The sequence below is a fragment of the Patiria miniata genome, unplaced genomic scaffold, assembly GCF_015706575.1.
Source record: "Patiria miniata isolate m_02_andy unplaced genomic scaffold, ASM1570657v1 HiC_scaffold_29, whole genome shotgun sequence".
NCBI classification, from domain to species: domain Eukaryota; kingdom Metazoa; phylum Echinodermata; class Asteroidea; order Valvatida; family Asterinidae; genus Patiria; species Patiria miniata.
In genome coordinates, this window is record NW_024037068.1 from 2998157 (window position 1) to 3020727 (window position 22571).

The following is a 22571-nucleotide window of genomic DNA, read 5'->3' on the forward strand; positions in this document are numbered from 1 at the left end:
TTTACATAACTTGACAGAATGTATTCATTAATTTACATACCTCCTTAGAAATGATGACGGCTGGTTGTTGGATGCTGGTAGAAGGGACATTGGTTTGCGCCAGGGGGTCGGGGAGAACAACATTCCCCACTGTACTATTGCCTAAAACATAAAAGCCAACCAAAAACAAAAAAATCTAACATAAATTTAAAAACTAAAATACATCCAAAAGTCGTTGACATAGGTTAAAATCACCATGCAAATCATATTTTTTGAAGTTGTTTCCGGATGCACCGCATGAATTGTATATCATCTGATGTTGGCGTCCCCCAAGGATCTCTGCTCAGACCACTTTGTTGTATTCTGTACACGTCCCGATTTGAAGTCATCATTGAAGCTCGCGAAGTTGCGCTAAGGGAAAATGATCTATGCAGATGACACCAAAAGCTATGGTATCCTCAAAGAGCATATCGTTTCAGTGTCCTTCCCAATCAAGAACTTTGTATGATAGACATTGTACACGTTTTCTATCATACATAAGCTGAAACTAAACACGGACAAAACAGAAATCCTCCGCATAACAACACGACACATGATTCGTTCGTAGCTTCCTCCCATCCTCATCGGCAGTTCCCCTGTCCCACCTGTTTTTGTGGGGTCAGCTCATAAGTCCGACGCCTCATAGGTCCGACGCCTCATAGGTCCGACGCCTCGTTAATCCGACAAATTAAACACCTCGCTTTCGCGACGTCGGACTAATGAGGCGTCGAATTTATGAGGCGTCGGACCTATGAGGCGGAATAAATAAATTTTATGCCTCATAAGTCCGACGCCTCATAAGTCGGAAATTTCGAAATTTCAGACCCATGAGGCGTCGGTTTTATGATACGGCCCTGTTTTTGTGGTTCCCGATTTAAGAGTTGCAGGTCAAGACAACATTAAATTGGACATTCATTCCAATGTTTGCATTCAAGTAATTGGACAAATCCGAAAATATCTTCACAAGCTAACCACAAAGAAGCTTGTACACGCCTTCATTAAACCTCGTTTTGATTTCTGCAATACTGTAGTCTTTTTCAAGGGCTACCAGAGTCTAAAAATCGCAAAGCTACAACGTGTTCAGAATTCAGTAACCAGGCTAGTCATATTGTCACATGCTCATACGCAAATATTCCCCATTCTTCGTAATCTTTCCTCGTTCCAACCGAAAACAGGATAATCTTCAAACTGCTTCTCCTTTACGACAAATGGTCGCAGAGCTGACACACCGACTTTGAACGCACACCTTACATAAGCTGGTTACCAGCGTAATGTTTGTGCGCTATTTGTAACGGCGTAAATCTGTAATAGCGCCCTCACATCAAGATCTAAAAAATTCTGCGTTCAGATGTCAAGATGAAAGTGTGAAGGTTTCATCAAATGTCCTGTTAATAGCCCCAGGAATGCAACAGTTGCTGAGCTAATAGAAACTATAGGGTTCCCCTCTTAACGTAGATTAATAATGGAAGATATTGGCAAGTGGGAAATAAGGAATTTGAGGTTGTTTTATCGTTAACTTTTGGTGATGTACCGTAAACGACATGGATTGCTGTGTGTAGCGCTACATGGAACTTTGTAACGGGGAATTCTGCATACTTTACCCTCACGCATATACTGTTTAATTCATTGTTGATTAACGTGTGGCATGTCATTTAGGCACTTCTCTCTTTAAATCAAGCCCATGCATGCATAGATAACCTGTCACTTACCTCGATAAAGGTGAATTATGTTGGGGGGGGGGTGCTCCGAATCTCAAAATCCAGGCAAGAATTAAGAATGTTGGCATAAATACTTGAAGGAGCAACCTTTACAAACCCTACAAATAACAAAATCGCGAAAATTGTCAATTCGCCGGTATGTAGGCTGTGCGACGCAACGTCTCGTCCCTGCTTACCTCCAGGAACTGATCAATAAATATGAATCACGAAGAAACCTCCGCTCCAGCTCACAGTCCTTATACCTGTGTATCCCCATCTACAGGGTCGTATACGGACTGTAAAAGAACATCGTTCCTTTTCCGTCGCCTCTCCTGCCCTGTGGAAATAATTATCTTCTCACATCATAGAAGTATCAACCCTTGGAAAATTCAAATCACCCCTGAAACACACTAGTCCACACGAAATTCTTGGTAATCTTCGTCTTACTACTGTCTTGTATTGTTGAGCGCATTAGGACTTTGTGTAAAATGCACTTTACATTCACCGTTTATCAGTACATTGTAGTATTATTATTATTAACAATAACACAGACAGATCGGGCGTGAAGCAGGTTAAAACTGAACGTTTCGGTTAAAACTAACCGAAAAGCTGAGTTAATACATTTATTGAGTAAGTCTTTGAGTTGATTACCGGGATGGTAACGTCGAAAATTCCTTGTTACCGGAATGCCACTGCTAGAGGGCGTTGTTGCAGCTGGAAGCCGATGGCTACTTGGAAAGCAAGGATGATTTTCTACGTATATATTTTCAGCATCTTGAAATAAATTAAAGAAAATCCTGCATTAACCATCTCTGAAAATGACCATATATTTAAGGGTAAAACGAGTAATAGACTTCATTTTTGGAAAGGATATATTGTGGAAGGGGACATCAGTCTATTAACCAAATTGGTAGAAGCTTGGTTTTATTTTGTATCAAAAAAAGGGAAAGTATTTTGAAAATTTGATTAAATACAGAAGCAAACTTGAATCCTGAAACACAACGTCAATCAAACAGCGAATCGCCATTCTTTAGTGATTGGACACGATCGTTATCATTGGTCAATGCGCGTAAGGTAACATTCCAACGGCTTTGTCCCTTTAACATTTCTTATTTCCGTTTCAGTTTTGAATACGAATATCCCAATCTTGGTAGTTGGCACTTAACTTATAAGTTTACCTGATGGTTCCACGACTGTGTTCAAGACAGGACTCACAGACGCCGTGGGCCTGTCGGTTCCAGTCCGTGTGTAGTGAACTACAGGCCTGCAATAGCATGTTACCCAAACATCGTTATAAAAATAAAGCTTTCAGAGTCATACTCTTGGTGTTCTTGTGACATATTGTCGTGACGTTGTTTGACATTAGAATAAAACGACTCTACTGTGAACATTTAAAAAAAAAAGTAAATTCACAAAGACCTATCATCAATGAGGGCGCAATTGTGTAATAAGTTTGTCTTGTCCCAGCAGTTTTAGGTAGTTTATTTTACAGGCAGCAGTTTTGCACCAGATTTCATTCCACAAAGAATTAATAGTTCCAAGGGAATCAATAGGGACAGGAGTTACAATCGTTTCCTTCTGCTTTTAATAAGGAAGGAATCGCTTGTAACATCAGGCATGCAATGTTTGAAAACATGCTCTGATTATACTCGTTTATAGTTTGTCATCAGAAAATACATACATGATGGAAAAAATATGTTCAGCAATGACGATCACCAAAAGAGATGTAATACCCTGGAAGACCTATATCGTGTGAGCGCAAAAAGAAACTGAGCCGAAATACTTATTCAAATAAATCACTGTCAACCCCTTGTACACTGCCAGTATTTATACTATATTTTACTTACTGGTTTCCATCGGTGGGAATGTTATCTGTAGATAAGAATAAAAAACAATCAAACCAAAAACAAAAACCTACATTGTTTTCTGTTATTATTACCTTATTTTTAACTTCGATCCATTGCAAAATGAAAGGTAAACACTTCCGTTAGTTTTCGATGGTACACTTTAACCCACAATAAACGAAACTCATAAAAAATTATAATCAGCTCCAGATCCGATTTGTAAGCGGACAATTGCCTATACCAGATGAATCCGTTTCCTGGTGCAACGAATTCAAATGGATTTTTAATTCAAAACGCAACTATGATTATAGCACATTCTGGAAAATCAACAATATTGTTTCGATTAGGCCAACCCAAAAAAAGTATCCGGTTTCTGGTATGGAGCTTGCCCAAAAAGTGGTGCCGCGACGCGGCTTTATTTTTTTTACGTAATGTTTTTGCTTCAAATGTCGGCTGATGACTGCAAATGGTGCCCGACTAAACTTAGTGCAAATATATGGGAGTCCAGAGAGGCCACATAAAGCTTATTCTCGACCATAATCCAATCTAAAAACACGTTCAAATTGTGCAGCAGCAGGATTCCAGTCAAACCAGTGAGTTTGGCGGCTTTGAGACATCATCTTTCATTGAAAAAAAAACCTTTTTCATTTTGCCGACGCGCATGGCTACGGCGACGCGCGCGCATACCAGCAACCGGAGACTTTTTTTTGGGGGGGGGGGGGCCTTATCCACAGTTTTGTTTAGCTTTCAAGCCTCAAGTAAAACATTTCAAGATTGCTATATGGACTGAAGTAACAGGCAACTGCACCTGATATTTGCCTTGACTTGGGATTGGACTTCACCCATACCCAAACTACTGTAACCAACCACCAAATAAAAGCACTTGTTTGTTATTGATTACTATCACATTCATTTAATATGTGGCGTCCCCAGTATTTGGCAAAAAGGACTATTTTAAATGTCCACCGTAGATTTAAAAGAAACACGAGGTTCCTACGTAGTTCAACTGCTTGATGACGCAACGTTTGTATAAGTCCAAAGGTATTGAATATCAACATATTATTACTAGCAGCTGGTACTGAACAGAAGAGCTGCTGCAATTATTCTTTAGCAGCTACGGTGCAACACAGCGACAGAGGTACACAGGAGAAGCATATCAGAAGAGGGCTGCAGTACATTAGTATAAAAACAGCAGTAGATACTGAGCTCGATAGTAAGAACCCAATAGAGAAGGGTTTACGATAAACCTGGTTTACAATAAACTTACTCTTTTGGCGATTCCAGTAGACGATCGCCGCAACAAGAACCAGCAGCAAAGTAGCTGCAATACCGACCGCAACGATAATCAAAGTCGACTGACTCTCCATCGAGGGCTCTGAAAATGAATTGGAAAAAAAAATAAAATAAATGATTATCGTTTCAATGTACACAGAGTCAATTAATTGATACCCATTGCGATGTAAACCTGCGATTAAGCAATTCCTATATTTGTCAAATCACTCAGTCGTTTATTATTCAATACCCCCAGGACAACTGTTGTCAAAAACCAATCAAAAGGATGACAGTTTAAATAGAATATCATATTGATCACCATTTTTAAAATCATTTTTAACCACGTTCATTTGCCAAATCTGTAAGTTTAGTTTGTCGCGATTTGTGTCGGACAATCTGCTTTACAAGCTAGCCACAACAAATCTGTGAGAACAAGGGTCAACAATGTACTGGTACACAATAGCAGCCCGATATTGGTTAACTGAAAGCATTGTCATTGTTTGAATATAAAATGGGATTCAAAATTAACAAAATGTCATAAGTATAGCCAAAAATAGTCATCCTATAATAATCAATATACCTAAACTGCCGGTTTTCTCTTGAAGCTTACTGAAAAAGAAACTTCTTCGTATTTAAGTTCATATCTCTGTGCTTACGATATCACAAAACACTGTTTTGAAATCGAGGTTTGGACTGGTTTGACGTCGACGTGACACGAAACAAATACAAAGTAAAAACAACTAAAACGTACATATACAATTACACATGTTGGCCTATACACTGCCTATAAATAACCAATTTATAAACAAAATAAAAATAAACATACATGGATATGCGCGTTCATTAAACCACATTTCTTTAGTGACTCTTAATCCCAATGGTATTGCTTTTTGCTGTTTGCCTATTAACAACGATGTCATTATTTTGAGCAGATGTCAACCATATATCACCTGTTGCAACATTATTGAAGTAACAATGAAGATAAATACTGACAAACGAGGTTCGATAGAGCAAAAGGTATATACAACATTTACAAAAATATCTAACTTAAAGGCAATTTGCCAGTCAGGCTGATACTCTTCGCCAAAAAGCCCGCCGCACACGATCGAGAGCTTCCTTCTGTTGCCTCGCGAGGCGAAACCTCAACGTGTGCAGTCAAGCTGATCTTCATGCCGAGCTACAAAGAGTAACTAGCCAATATTATGTAATTGCGTACTCTGTACACGTGACATTTGTTTGTGCAAATCCAGACTTGTATTCGAGTCACGAAACATCGAGTCCAAGTCCGAATCACATTTCTCGAGTCCAAGTCCGAGTCCCGAGTCATCCAGGTCGAGTCCGAGTCACGAGTCACGAAGGTCGAGTCCAAGTCCGAGTCACGAGTCACCTCGCGTTATCGCGATGCGACAACAATACACGTGTGAACGACTGCACGTCTGACAAGAGAAGTCTGGTACCTTACCCTATCAATCTTGCACCCATGCAGTATTACGTGCGGACGGCGGGGTACAAGTTTCGGTACATTGATTTCTTTAATCAATATATCGATAACCGGCCACGGCCACGCAGGCTCCGCATCGAGCGCCCTGTACATGTATTGCACAGTAGAGAAAACGATCGACTTGAACGTGTGTGCAGTGCGGTAATTTCCGTCGAGCCACAAGTCATCAGTTTGAGTCCAAGTCCGAGTCCGTAGCCCCGAGTCCGAGTCCGAGTTGTAAGTCAAAGTGACTCGAGTCCGAGTCCGAGTCAATAAAAATGTGACTCGAGTCGGACTCGAGTCTGAGTCACGAGTCATACAAGTCTGTGCAAATCCTCTTAAGTGCGTTTGTCCCAATATGTATAATCACGCGACCGACACACAAGAATAGAGTGCTTTCATTGGCTAGCTAATACTTCTAGTTCACGGTGAGTTTGTTCGCCTTGCGATGCAAACGAAATCAAACGAAATATATTTTAGCCTCAGCCTCGCCAGGCAGAAAACTCAGCAAACCCAGCCCACCGAACACGGTTATATTTTGTGAGTTACGTGCTAATGAGCAAACGGCCTCGAATGACTTTTTGCTCAGCACGTTCCTCTAGTGTGCCGCGGGCTTAAAAGCTCATATTTTGTATGGTCAATCAGAGTCCTTACATTTTACACCCAGTTTCCGCGTTTATCCTTAGTTGATAACATTAGCCGTTTTAAAATGCGTGAAAAGCGTAAGGCACAAATTAAAACATAAACTCACTCGGTGTGTTAATTGTTGATCCGGAATCTCCGTTGTTGTTTTGGGATGGCCCTGTAGTTTCAAACTCCCCCCTTCCATCTTTAATACGTCAATCAGATTCGAGTCAAAATGTCAAAGAATATCACATACTTTACATTGCTGAGAAAACGTATTTCTGATAACTTATTTTCAGGTTGCTGGTGACAATACAGTATTGCAATTCATACTGAAAAAAACCTTAATAATTATGTTTTTAAAATCCAACCGTTCTTAAAACCTTTTTTAAAATTCTACAAACAATGTGATGGCCTTTTTTCCAAACACTGTCAGTTGTTTTTCTTCTCAAGAAAGAAATGGAGCTAGCAACAAAACTGTCAGAACGCATACACTCAGAAAAAAACCCAAAAGATAATCAGTGTTACCACTGCATTAAAAAGTACAAATATTATTATCTAAAACATAAAATAGCCCTACATGTACATGAGTACGAGAATATGCAAGAAATTTATAGCTGCTTGCTTGCAAGATATGTAACAGTTGAAAGATGTTTCGGTCCGTTACTATATACCAGTAATATTTTCTTGAAAGCAACAGCATACCAGGCGCTATGATTCACAGGATGTTTGATATTGTTATTTGCAATCAAGTACACTCTTAAAAATACGTGGTTAAAAAGTAACCACGTCGTGGTCATTTTTAACCACGTTCCCGTCGTCAAATATGCACCGACGATATCCGTGGTCAAAACGACCCCACCTGACGTGGTCAGTATAAATAACCACGTATTTTGGTCGATATTTGACCCCATTGTGGTCATATTTTAACCCAATTCCGTGGTCAATTTAACCCCATTACCGTGGTCAGCCATTTTGACCAATTCCCGTGGTTAAAATTTCGCAACCCGATTTCGAGTTCAAAAAAAAAAAAAAAAAAAATCATGGACTAAATAATTCTACAAGTAATCCTGAAATGGTGCACTTAAAATGAAACACCTAAAATTCAACGAAGGGAAACTTAGACATGAGAAAGAATGCTTTAAGAGTGCGTTATCTTCAATACACATTTTTCTTTAATAAATTCCGAATATCCTTATACATTTGTTAACTTTTTTTAAATGAATGCAGTTGACTCTCTTAGTACAAACAATTCTTTCATTTTTTTAGAGACATATGAGCACCAAATGTTACAAGTACAATTTAACAGCACACAGATGTTTTTCATTAATAAATTGATGGTGTGAACAGTTTGTTTCACCAGTCTATTATATAGCTGATTATTTTAACCAACTTGCACAGAATACAGCATTCAGGTACATACATGTATGCATTGTAATCATTGAAAATGAACTGTCAGGTTGTGCATGTAGCTGCAATTATTTAATGATTGTGGTACATTTTCAGTACATTTTAAAAATCTCAAGTATGCAAAAGCTAACACTTGTGTCACCTAATCCACATAATCAAAGATAATGTCAGGATTAAACAAAAATGGTTTTCAGTCAATAATTAGAATTTCTTTAAGTATTTTCTGCTAAATTTAAAAAAAAATGAAACAAAATTTGTGAGGTCTATTTACAGTAGAGAGTTTGGTTTGAACTGACTGAACACTGTAGGACCCGTCTATCTTTGGTTTGCATCCTCGTGTTGAAGGTTGTCGCTGACATTCACTCACTGTTTGGACACCTAAAGTAAAAAAAAAAAAAAAAAAGGGAACTTAATAAATACTTCTGGAAGTAAATTTAATGTTTTTGTTGCATCAGTTTGAAATTTGAGTTGCATATGACTGATAGACAAAATACTTTCACTCAGTAATTCACTTTTTTAATCTAAAAATTACATGTGCATTGTAAACATGTGTGTACATTTAATGTTCATGTTTGTGATACAAAATTACTTCATTGATGTTCAGAATGTATCCACAGTCGTATGACTAATTCGAAAACCTCATTGTTGTACACATGAAGAATAATTACCTTAAATTTAGTAGCATTAACACAAGCTGAACAGCATGCAATAACCAGCATGACAGCTGGCCCTCTACAGGTTGTCTTCATGATGTTGGACGCATCTATCAGTCAATCATCCAGATCATTGCAGGAATGGTCACCAGTCAGCCAGGGCTGAAAATAAAAACACACACAGTATGTTTTTGTCAAAAATGTTATTCTTGGGACATTGGAAGACCATTTCACTGACTAAAATTACACATAAGCCTAGCCCGCATGTCCATTACTTGTGCCCGGCTCGCGTACGAGCTGGCTCGCGTACGAGCTGGCTCGCGTACGAGCTGGCTCGCGTACGAGCTGGCTCGCGTACGAGCTGGCTCGCGTACGAGCTGGCTCGCGTACGAGCTGGCTCGCGTACGAGCTGGCTCGCGTACGAGCTGGCTCGCGTACGAGCTGGCTCGCGTACGAGCTGGCTCGCGTACGAGCTGGCTCGCGTACGAGCTGGCTCGCGTACGAGCTGGCTCGCGTACGAGCTGGCTCGCGTACGAGCTGGCTCGCGTACGAGCTGGCTCGCGTACGAGCTGGCTCGCGTACGAGCTGGCTCGCGTACGAGCTGGCTCGCGTACGAGCTGGCTCGCGTACGAGCTGGCTCGCGTACGAGCTGGCTCGCGTACGAGCTGGCTCGCGTACGAGCTGGCTCGCGTACGAGCTGGCTCGCGTACGAGCTGGCTCGCGTACGAGCTGGCTCGCGTACGAGCTGGCTCGCGTACGAGCTGGCTCGCGTACGAGCTGGCTCGCGTACGAGCTGGCTCGCGTACGAGCTGGCTCGCGTACGAGCTGGCTCGCGTACGAGCTGGCTCGCGTACGAGCTGGCTCGCGTACGAGCTGGCTCGCGTACGAGCTGGCTCGCGTACGAGCTGGCTCGCGTACGAGCTGGCTCGCGTACGAGCTGGCTCGCGTACGAGCTGGCTCGCGTACGAGCGTCAGGTACGTCAGGTTTGTGGCCAAGTAGGCTTGTACGTCAGGTCTGTGGCCAAGTAGGCTTGTACGTCAGGTCTGTGGCCAAGTAGGCTACGATGACAGTTCTTACACTTGAATTTACAACAAATTTCGGTAAACGAGGCACACAAAATGGAATAATTTGCCCGCTGATAACGTAAGTTCAACTGTCAATGCGGAGGCACATTATGCATGACGGTAACGTACGTTAAATCAATGACGAGCTAGGCCTATGTCATGTAGGCCTATGTCATGTATGTTAAATCGCTGTTGACATGGTTGACCATCATGAACATAGCATAGGCGCGGCCTAGCCTACCCGCAGCAGCACAGAAGCGGAACTTTGAACGAATATATGTCCCTTTTTTTCGGCGTTACATTAAAGACCTTAACGGCTCGGGCGTTTTTACTCAATGAAAAGTTGTATTACTTCGAAATAAATATAAAAACTGACTTACATTGTTTGAACAAGCTGATTCTGATCCACGAAACATCGGCACATCGAGCAACAAAGATGGCGGACAATGAAGTGGAAATTTCCGCGCCGCGCACTGTGCGCATGCGTGAGTGTATGCTTTTTGACCACGGTTATTCGGGGTTACTACATTGACCAAGTGGATGTCAAATTTTTTGCAAATCAACCACGGAAGTGGTCAAATAAATTTGACCACGGAAAAAATAACCACGTATTTTTAAGAGTGTAGGATCTTTCCTAACAATTACAGTTGCTGTTTTGAAAATTGTTTAATCACATTATGTTCATTTGTAACGAAATATATACATAACACAATGTTGCCCAGAACCCCCCCCCCCTCTAAAAAAACACAAAAAAAAAACAACACTAAAAGCTCTTGTGAACACGTGCGACTTATTTAAAGTGCAACCGTATAAGCTTTTTTCGTAGTCGCCCGCAATAGTGTTTTACCGGGTTATTCAACGAATTTGAGAAAACGATACAAAAATACGAAGAATAGACAGAAGGACAACAAAAATACCTGTTTTTTCATAGTGGCCGAGCAACCGAATATTCGTGACCACCTTCCCTCCTGCTCCAGTTGCCGTGCACGTTAGATTCTCCCGCTGACCAGGCTGAAACGACGGCACGGTAAACGTGCTGCTGGTGTTGTACAATCTCGTACCAACTACCCTCGTCTCGCCGCTTCTGTTCTTTCCAGCGAGTGTCCAGGTGATTTCTGCCGGGGGTTTAGTGTCTGTGGCCAGGCAGGTGAAGCGCTGGTCGGTGTCCAGTCTGATGAGCACGTATCCGCTATAAACTTCGCCGGTGTTGGCGTTGATGATGTACACATCTTTGGGTGGCACTGCGGGAAAAGCATTACAACTTGCATCAGGACAAAACCAACAGGAACGGCAATAGTTATTAGAGAACTTCAGTAGAAATACAGCATTCAGCAACTCTGCCAAATAGGCTCTTCAATGTATCGATCAAGTCTTCTGAATTATAGTATCCATGTTTTTAGTCAAGGTCGCAAAAGAGCAACCCACAATAGTCTTGCGCATACATGACTGCGTCTGGACAGTGAATTGGTTCTGAGAACAGTGTGCTCCGTAAAGTATAAGCAACCTATCATCTTGCTACATTGACTGAGAAACATGGATAGTGGTCAGATTTCGAAACATACTGATTAGACGTCCAGCGAACACCTTCTTTGAAAACCACTTCTCTGTTAAGTAAAACTAGGGGTTTTTTTTCAAGGCAATCCATAGAAAGCCAACTACCGATTTTCTTTGGTCGACCTATGCGTCGACCAGACTTTGAAAGTTTAAATGGGAAATCGTCACCCTCACAATTCTGTTGCACGCGTTTTCACTTTTATTGGAGGCATGCGTGAATTTCGGCATGCGCACCTATACAGTTTTAAACTCCTTATAGGTCAGATCAGCGCGCGCACATAAAAACTTTTACGGAACATCGTGTCACCTAAGTTATGTCATTTATCGAGGCTGCTGGACCATCCAACCTAGATTTAGACCGCAAGATTATCACCAGCAACTACACAATGGGAATACCATGTTTCAATTAAAACAGCTGTATCCAGTTTCGACTTACCATTAACTGTCAATGATTTTTTTTTCCACACCGTCGTAGCCGAATACCGAGCTTCACATCTGTAGCGCCCCTCATCAGTTAACTCAAGGTTGTTAATCGTCAAATTGCAACCGTAGTTGTCATGGTGATAGTCATACTTCCCTGTCTTAGTGCTGCCCTCGTCTGTGCACACATCGTGCAAGAGTTTGTTTCCAAGCAACCACTTGAAGGTAATGTGCGGAAAGCCCAATGGAACTCTTTTGACGAAACATTCCAAAGCGATACCCCCTCCTACTATCCCGTTCAACATGGAAGTTGTTTCAGTAATTGCTGTCCCTGCATGGAGGAACACAAATATGCTAATGGGGAATCTTCAAGTTGTGCGAGACTTTACGATAAAAACACCGAGGAGCGGCCATCAAAAGCTTTGTATATTTTTTTATACGGAGAGGCCGGTTAGCTGGACCACACTTAAAGCTTTAGAGAGTCCTCCCCCCTTTTCCAATCTCTCCTTTTACTCATATCCACAATTCAATGAAGGAAATGGACATGAGTGGGCACCCGTTTAAATAAATGCATTGACTTCTATTATGGTTCTATTAAAGAAACCAGTCGGCAGTGGGAACTCCCCCGTCCTTCTTCCGTGAAACATAATATCGTCGTGTCAGCGTAAAATGTCGTAACTGCCGCATTTGTCAAAATTCTGCTTTTTGTGTACTCTTTTTTGTTAAGATTTGCCCATAGATTATAACAAGAAAGTGCGTCATTATGACGTAATGGATTTAAAGTCATAAGATCGTATATTGACTGCGAGACTGAACGTGCAAGCAAAAACGTCGTGTCTCTCCGTAATTATACAGTGTGAGTCAAAAGAAGCAGAGCCCAAACCTCCCAAAATATATTTCATATTTAAAAAAAAATGTAGCACCAAAAAAAAAAAAATTATAATGACTGAAAAGCCAATTTCATAAGCTACGTTAGGATGTACAAAATTCTGAAATTGCTCAATCCGTTCAAAGAATATCACCATTTCAACGTAATGATCCTAAAACCTGTCTCGTCCAGTCCAACATAAAAACCCAAAGGTCATTTTCTTTGCTGTTCCTAACAGTCAAACACACAATATATTATATTGTGTGTTTTGACTGTTTGGAACAGCAAAGAAAATGTCACAGAATATATCGTCAGCAACACCACAAAGTAACACCCATGTATACCAGTAAGAACTAGCAATCGGAGAAAACGGCATCTAAATTTGAACGCCTTTTAAAACAACACTTGGCGTCTTTGTGGTTTCTCGTTGTAGACACTTGATAAATTGAACTCATTAACGCTGCTGTTTTTCACCCGTTTGTGTATTAATTCAACAAGAAATAAGAGAAAAAATTAGTGTTAGTTCGTGAAACCGAAAAAGCTGCGAAACTGTAAATGTTCGTTTTCACGAAGTATCACCCTTCAATGTATATAACACGAGGAAAGTGCAACTTCAGGTCAGCGCGCACGCGCTCATACAAGGAGATTGTTACTTCGTGAAAACGTTTTTTGCTCACATTTGAGCATGAGTGCGCGCCATGCATTGAATTTTAAATGGAACCTGAGTGTTACTTCGTGAAAACGAAAATTATCACTTTTGCGCAAAAGTTGCCATGGATAAATAGCTCTTAAAGCTTTGAAACTTCGTGCAATGGTAGGCCTTGATGAATAACATTTAAAAAGGGTCCGCTCATAAGTCCGACGCCTCATAGGTCTGACGCCTCATAAGTCTGACAAAATCGCATCCCCCAACCAAATAAAGGCCCATAACGTCACCGTTTTGACGAAGTGACACATCCGTCCAAAACCGAGATTTTCTGAAATCTGAGGTTTTTGAATATTCTAACATTTTATGATGTCCTCTACATGATTACCAAATTTCGAGACACAACATTCCATCGTTCGTTAATTACGCTAGTACACAAAGTGTTGAAAATGCACACAGTTTTTCGTTTGGTGACGGTGACGATAAGTCCGACGTCCCATAGGTCCGACGACTCATAGCTCCGACGCCTCGTCAGTCCAACAAACTAAACGACGCGTTTTTCTGACGTCGGACTTATGAGGCGTCGGACCCATGAGGCGTCGGACCTATGAGGCGAAATAAATAAATGTTATGCCTCATAAGCCCGACGCCTCATAAGCCCAACATTTCAGACTAACGAGGCGTCGGACTTATGATACGGCCCCGTTTAAAAAAGGATAAGAAAAGAAAATCGAAAAAAAAAAAATGGTTTAACACGTGGAGTGTTACTTTGTGGTGTCGGTGACGATATGTTTCAACAACTGTCACCAACTGTAGTACAACATATCTTCATTAACAACCCTGGTTGGGCAAACAATATGCTTTATAACATCTCCTTAAAAAAAAATGCCTTCAAAAGGACTTTCTTGCATATTGTTAAAGTTTACACTAAGATTTTGGACGAGACAGGTTTTAGGGTCATTGTGTTTAAATGGAGATATTCTTTGAACGGATTGACCAATTTCAGTATGTTTTTTTCATCCGAAAGTAGATTATGAATTTGGCTTTCCAATCATTATTATTTGTGGTGCTACACATTTTTTCAATATGAAATATAATGTTTGGGGTTAGGGTTCCGCATTTTTGACTCACCCTGTATGAAGAGTGCCATACGGTCGTGGTTGCTTAATAGTCACTGAGATTCATGTTCTTTTAGGTACGACATCTTTATCCAACCTCCGGGTACCCGACGGTTTTGTGCGGTTTTCTAGTCTCTGATAATAATGGTCTGGGTTTCACTTCTGAATATTGCAATATGCAAGGTCATGATAGGAGTCCAGAGCTCATCAAGAAGTGCTCAGCTATTTATGGGGAATAGACCAGGACAGCTAGAACGATAGACAAAAGACAGACCCGCCCGTCTAGTGTCACTTTGTCAAGGGACGAAAACCGACGGAACAGTGAACAAAAGATAATGCAGACCATCTGTGAATATTGTCAGGGGATTATCGGATAATTGTTATGATTCCATTGACATCCCCGCGATTGTTTTCCTTCTCCCAAACGACATCCGCATATGTTGTGTACGCTTTGGCATTTTGAACTTTACTTGAGATGAAGTAAGAAGAATTTATGAGGAGAAATTATAAAAGTAGAAAAAAAAATCGATTCTATTTCCATTTAAAAAAAATCCTCCGAATCCACAGGCTAGAAAAAACAACAAAAACAAATCGAGTAGAAAGCGGTGATTCGAGCCCGCAACCTCGCGCTGCAACATCACAACCCTGTGTCGACTGAGCTATCGCACTGCTTGCAAAAACGTAGGGAAAAAATATTGTAAACCTGCTTACGTATCATAAAAGTATCGTAGAGGGCTTTAAACAACCATGTATGCGGATGTAGTTTGGGAAACAAAAATCTGCATCCCGTTCTTGCGTGTTTGTTCGGTGAACATGCATTCACAACTTATCTCTATGTTTCAAAATAGAATTTTGGCAACACTTTTTTTTATTTTATAGTTTACATGCCTTAATTGGTATTACCCATGGTAAAAACATGTCCAAAATGCGCTAATAAATATTTAAATTAACATACGGCACCCCATAAGAGTAAACATATTTCGTGATTTTTCTCGATTTAAGCCCTACGAACTAAAGTAAGGAGGCTTCAATGTTTTTTTAATGCAATGTCGTATCTCGGCAAGTTACGACGTTTTGACAAAAATACATAGCGCGTCGACTCAAGCAAACGTTGTATGCTGATCTCACTCATTTAAACATTCTTTATTTAAAATCATGAGTAAAAACCACTTTATTTTTAGGTAACCTTATCTCCAGATTAAATGAAACACAAACATTCAGCGCACCGCCGCAAACATATGCATTTTTCTCAAAACGACTCAAAACTGAAAAAAAAACGTCGGTGAAGGGCAAAACCTAATTTGATTGACTCAAAACTGAGTTACGACGTTATTTGCACTATGACACGACCATATGAACCCTTCAGTTAAACATTCCATATGATACATGTGCTCTTTATAATGACATTTCCATCTCTACAGCACTTTTATATGGATTCCAAAAACATTAACCCTGTTGTAGGAAATGACTGGTTCAGATTGCTTGCTAATCATCCCTTACTATGTCAATATTAAAATTCCGTTAATTAAAAATTAACGGAATAATTAATTAAAATAGTGATTCATTATTTTTCCCCATCAGTATGAACATATAATAGAAATACTTACCATTAAACACGATGAGTTCTACGGCATATTTGCGGGGTCCCGTTCCTTGTAACACTTGACAGTGATAATGTGTGCCATTCAATGACCCTGAAACATGCGGGATCGTCAAAGCTCCACTGGTCTTGTTAAGTGTATAGTTTGCACTGGTGTTTGCACATCCGGCAATGGTCCCATTATCTGCAAGCCATTCGAATTGGATGCCTGCATTACTGCAAGGTGGAGTCTCAGCCAAATCCGGTAACTTGCATTCCAGGACCACATCCTCTCCCTTCACGGCCGTCAAAATCGTCTCTATGCAAACATATAAGAAACAACATTCTAAAATCAGACAAAATTACCATCATCGGTGAACGCTAATCCGAATTTACGAAATGGTTTATCCTGTTTCGGAATCTATGGCTTTTTGTTGGAATAACAGTTGACTTAACACTAAATTGATCCAAATGGATTTTAAAAATCTCAATGATTTTTTTTTTTATACTGATCAAAACCTTTTTTTCTTTGACAAATATTCTAAATGTTGTCGGCATTATTTTCCTTACCACATGAAACGTGGCATGCAGTACCAAACATGCAGACAAAAATCAACCCGCACAACTGATTCATTTCCAAAGAGCTTCAATTTGTCCGGTAGTCCCAAATCAGTGAACCAACTACAACGCGTTGCAACGAAGTAAAGAAGTGAAGCCAAACAATTTAGGAACGTCACTTACATATCAAGCTAGTCACCGACGAAACTTACGCCAGTGGCTTCTAATGTATAAACAATACTTGTCGCGGGTTATGTAGTTATGTGCATGTCATGCACGGTCACGTGAATCTGTGCAGAAAGGAAGTGTTCAGAAAAATTATTGCCTATCTAGTACTACAAAGTTATGAAAACCAAAACTTTGACCAATATGCCGGAATAGAAAAAAGTAAGACGATGTTTTTTTCCGGAAAGCAATTATATAGATGCTCTTTCCAAATGCCATCCAGAGTGCATGTCATGGCCCAGAGATGAGATGAGATGAGATGAGATGAGATGAGATGAGATACGATACGATACGATACAATACGACACGATACGATACGTATCCAATTGCGGGAAATTCCATGGCCTTTTTAACTGATTTTTTTTTAAACGCATACAAAAACTTTATTTTAACGACTACACAAATCCAAACTACAGGCATCAATACAAAAATAATAAAAAAAAGATATGTTTATGTAGAAACAAAGGATCACGAAATTAGATCCCTTCCAGTACAATCAACTGTTTTGTTACAAAAATGTATCTTGAGCGGTGTGATAAATTTTAGTAAACATTCTATGTGCGCAAAAAAAGAAGAAGTATTATTTCGGATTTGATGGCGTCATCAGTCAAAACGGTAAGTTAATACTGATAAAGTTCGGAGAGGAAAAATTATATATGTGAAGTTAAAATAACGTATGAAAATATATCAGAAACGTAATTGTTTGTATTAATAACACCTAACTTCCTGTTTGAAAATGTCACAGCATCAGAGATCCAAAGGTGGACATTGTAGGATATCATTATTTGGACTACAAAGATATGACACGTCCGTGCGTAGAAAAAATAGCGCCCTCTTGTGTTTAATTCGTACCAGGCTTTCAACCTGCGCGTTGTATGCAATGAGGTGGTTGTCTTCGTTATTGCCTCTCTAATGTAGATGGCTGGACATGGTAAACATGTAATCACTTTATTTTATGAAACGGTTTGGGACTATACTGTACATGTACTTGTATTGGGATTTTGTGTAACATAACATTCATTTTTCTGTGAACTGTGTTACATTAGGTTTTCATGAACGAGTCATTTTCACACGTGTGTTTATAATGTCTAAGCATGAGACCGTTTAATGTTCAGGGCCTTTTAATTTTATTGACAAGAAGTTGAAGTGCTTATTAACATGGAGGACTGACATAAGGTTTTTGTAATCTCTGTTATATAGTTTTACCGCCGAGGCAAGAGCAAAGTAGTTCTTGGAATAAAGACAAGAGTACAACTTTCAACTCTACGGTCTCAACGTTTACTTCCTGTCGCGTGGTTAGCTACTGGATAGGGGGTGTGCTTGCGCACTCGGAGGCCACCTGTGAGAATCACGTGTACAAAATACGCGCCGGAAAGCCTATTTTTCTTTGAAACCGAGGTTTTTGTTGGGCTAAAACCAATGCCTACATTGAAGTTAACCATCTGTCCATCACCCAGAGAAATTTGCAGGTAATTATAAGGGGAGCGGTACATTTCAAATAATGATGGGTTTTTGAGGGGACCAATTTCGTTTTCTTTGTATGATGCGAGCCATGCCTTACTGTGCAACTTGCTTAAGTGCATGTATATTGTACATGTACATGTACACCATGTACATTGTACATTCACACGCGTAGGTGTACAGTGTACATTTACATGTACTGTACGTACATGTACATCATAATTATGATTAGTCACTGCCAGTCAGTTAGTAGTCGAAATATTGCTAGGAAGTAGGATAGATTTAGGAACAGTCTCAGTTTGTCATATTTATTGTTTCGGTAGGCGATACAAGTTTAAAAAGCTATAGCATGCTAGTTGCAACATGTAAGTCATGTACCCATTCAAATATACCTTTTTTTTTTAAGCAGGGCCTTAATTAAAAACATGGAGCAAGGAAAAGTAGTAAAAAGTAATCTCGGAACAAAAACAATCATGACAATAAAGCTTAGCTAGGCCCTAGCATGCCTAGTAATAATCAGTGTTGTAGGTCTCGAGACCACTTTTTGCTGCTCTCGGTCTCGGTCTCGGAAGCTGTGGTCTCGGTCTTGGTCTCGGTCCCCTTTCCCAGCAGGCATTTTTCGTCGGTTTAACGTCTATCTGACGTCAGATTCCGACCAACTCCGACGTTGTTTTTTGGTTGCCGTCGTGGTTGTAAGTGTAAGTTTTTTAGACGTTGAAAACCTGACCAAATTCTAACGTCGGTATGTGGTCAAAATTATGACGTCAGTCTGACCATGATTAACTGCTAATCCTGACCGAAATCTAACGTCTGTATATAGTCAAATTATGACGTCAGTCTGACCATGATTAACTGGTTACATGGACGTCGACAGGACGTCAGATTGTTGGTTGAATTTAGGTCAGAATATGGTTGAAAGTGTCAGTTATTTAGACGTCGAAAACCTGACCGAAATCTAACGTTCGAATATAGTCAAATTATGACGTCAGTCTGACCGTGATTTGACTGGTTATATGGACGTCGACAGGACGTCGCGGTTGAAGTTATTTAGACGTCGAAAAATGACCACATTATAACGTCTGAGTGAGGTCAAAATTGACGTCTATCTGACCGTCGTAATAACGTCCTTTCAATGTTCAGATTTCATGGTTGAAGTTAGGTCAGTACATGGTTGCAAATGTAATTTTTGTAGACGTTGAACACTGTTATTTCGGTTGTGTAAAAATCAAACGGTTATGTACTATATGAACCTAGCAACCTGTTGTGTAAACTGTTGTTTACACAACAGTGTAAAAATATTACACAACTTGTTCATTTTTTTTCACAACTGGTTGGCTAGGTTCACATAGTACACAACCGAAATAACAGTGTTAAGTTTTCTAACTTTAGTTAATAGTCAAAATAGTGGCGTCAGTCTGACAGGTTTAAACAATGGCAATTAGACGCTTCAAATGTTCAATGTTGATGGGCCGATCAATTTTGACATCAGATTTCATTACCACAGTTCAACTTAATTTGGACATGAAATAAAAAAAAATAGACGTCGGTTTGAGCCGTTGAATCAAACACTGAATCACAACCAACACAGACATGATCTCTAATCTCTTTTGTGAATATTTGTGCAGGTATAGAAGACATCAGGCGGTCGATGTTGATCCTGATGGTGCATGGTGCCACGTAAAGTAGGGCTTAGGTAGTGTATTCGTCTCCCTCAACTGACCAAAGCAGAGAGCTGGAAAAGGGAAAAAAATGAACAACAATGTCAATTTTCTTGAATACCAACACATTTTTAAAATAATGATGACTCGTAAATAATTAAAACAAAAGTTTAATTTTCAGAAATCCGAAATAAGTATTAAAAATAGTTCTTATGAAGAAGACAAGTCGAAGCATAGGCCTATTTTAAGTCTAATGGGCAATTTCATGCGATTCTAAGAAACGAATATTACTGAAATTAATTAATGAAAAATTTAAAATTGCAAGCACCGTAACTTTCTTAATAATTATAAAAAATAATTAACATTTATTTAGCACCTCACACGCCGTGGTATTAACAAAACATGACATAGAGTACACAACAAAAGAAAAGTGGCATAATGTATCGTCATACGTGATTCCCAAACTCTGAACACTTTTAAAACTAGATTGAAAACGTATCTGTATCAAAATATCTGTAAAAAATAAGTTAGTATAAGTTAATAAGTAAGTTGAGTTAGGCCGGATGCGGAATATGTTGCGGTGCAGTTAAATTCACAAGAAATTGAATATTCTAAATCTTCAATCAACCCAGTACGTGTGGGAAACTCGTCTCATGTTGAGATATACTTTAAAATGACCTCATTTTTCCTAGGCCTAAATACAGATTGGACATGATGATGGAAAGCGGGCAGAACATGCATGACTGCTGATTAGTTAGGATTTTCTACTTCTTCAATGTTTAAATAAAGGGCACCGTTAACAGTGTAACTTTGTTTTTAAAATAAGAAATGACAATAGCATCCAACATGTCTAGTCTAACATTAACAACTTTCTACAGTGAAGTTAAGGTCCTTTCCATGGAATTTTAATGTTACAACTGACATGACTGATAGGGAACATAATATAGATATAATAGAGATACAATTTCCAAACTTTTGACCTTCAAAGAAATTGCAAATCTCTAACTCGGAAACATTCACGTTTGAAACTTACCATTTTCAGACATTGCAAAATCAGATCATCTTGATTGCGGTTCAATCGAAATCTTGAAGTGTGCTTGTCCTATACATATTGATGTCGTATCTTGACTTGAAGTTAAGATCGGGGGTGGGAACATCTCCAAAGTTAACAGTACTCCATCGCAGAACCAGATCTTGACAATATTGTTGAAAGGTGCACAAAACTTGTTCACTTTGGGCCAATATGTCTCTTCCCAAAGCTGCTTCAGTTGTGACTGTTGTTTTAACGGATATTCAAACTGGCCAGAGTCGTACAGTAGTGGAGTTCGTTGGAATGCAAGAGGTCACACACAGGGCATACATATGCTTACGTGTAATACGTTTGGGCTATACGGTTTTCGCGCGCGCGGCACTTGGCTCTGGGCCAAGACAATTATAATTGGCGCGCGCCGCAGCTAAGTGAAAAAGTCGTCAAAACGGGCGATATATTTTGGTTTAAACAATGATGTTAACGACCGGACATCAATAATTTCGTTTGGGAATTACGACGTTGCACATGCATTCTTTAATGACTTTTTAAATTTTATTAAGTGAAAAACGGACGTTATATTTTGGTCGAAACCATGACACACTATCGACGTAATGTAAATAACCAACAGCCGACCACAATTCAACGTCATTTTTGAGTTGCTGAAAAGACCGTCAGAAAACGGACGTTATATTTTGGGTAAAACCATGACATAACGATATTGTAACCATCCACTGACCAGAAATCAACGTCGTTAATTGATTCGTTGAAATGACGTTAGAAAACAGACGTAATATCATGGTTGAAAACATGACCTAATAACGACGTCAAATATTATAACCAGCAGCCGACCACAATTCAACGTCGCTTTTTAAGATGTTGAAATGACGTCAGATAATGGACGTTGTGTTTTGGTTTAAAGCATGACATAAGTACGACGTCAGTTATTATAACCAACAGCCAACCACAATACAACGTCGATTTTGAGTCATTTGAACGACGTTAGAAAACGGACGTTATATTTTGGGTAAAAGCATGACATAATAACGACGTTATGTAAAATAACCAGCAGCCGACCACAATACAACGTCATTTTTGAGTCGCTGAAAAGACGTCAGAGAACGGGACGTTATATTTTAGGTAAAGCCGTGACTTAATAATGACGTTAAATATTTTAACCATTAAACGACCAGAAGTCAACGTCGTTATTTGATTCGTTGACACGACGTTAGAAAACGGACGTAAAATCATGGTTAAAAACATGACCAAATAACGACGTCATATATTATAACCAGCAGCCGACCATAATTCAACGTCACATTTTGAGTCGTTGAAAAAACGTCAAAAACGGACGCTGCATTTTAGTTAAAAGCATGACATAAGTACAACGTCGG

General features: G+C 39.7%; 1 protein-coding gene and 2 long non-coding RNA genes across 3 annotated transcripts; all 3 read right to left on the minus strand.

The window, feature by feature from the left end:
- Positions 1-2372: 2372 nt before the first annotated feature.
- On the minus strand, positions 2373-3581 carry LOC119735367. Its single transcript, XR_005272154.1, has 3 exons — positions 3563-3581; positions 2894-2979; positions 2373-2489 (listed from the first exon to the last, which is right to left on the minus strand). It is a non-coding gene; the product is annotated as an uncharacterized LOC119735367 (long non-coding RNA).
- Positions 3582-8087: 4506 nt separating this feature from the next.
- On the minus strand, positions 8088-9303 carry LOC119735366. The gene is made up of 2 exons (XR_005272153.1): positions 9014-9303; positions 8088-8723 (listed from the first exon to the last, which is right to left on the minus strand). It is a non-coding gene; the product is annotated as an uncharacterized LOC119735366 (long non-coding RNA).
- Positions 9304-10007: 704 nt separating this feature from the next.
- LOC119735871 (T-cell surface protein tactile-like) lies at positions 10008-16849 on the minus strand. The gene is made up of 5 exons (XM_038209814.1): positions 16819-16849; positions 16277-16567; positions 12054-12368; positions 10981-11304; positions 10008-10057 (listed from the first exon to the last, which is right to left on the minus strand). The coding sequence occupies exons 1-5, from the start codon at positions 16847-16849 to the stop codon at positions 10008-10010; spliced, it is 1011 nt and encodes a 336-aa protein (XP_038065742.1).
- Between the last annotated feature and the right edge of the window lie 5722 nt (positions 16850-22571).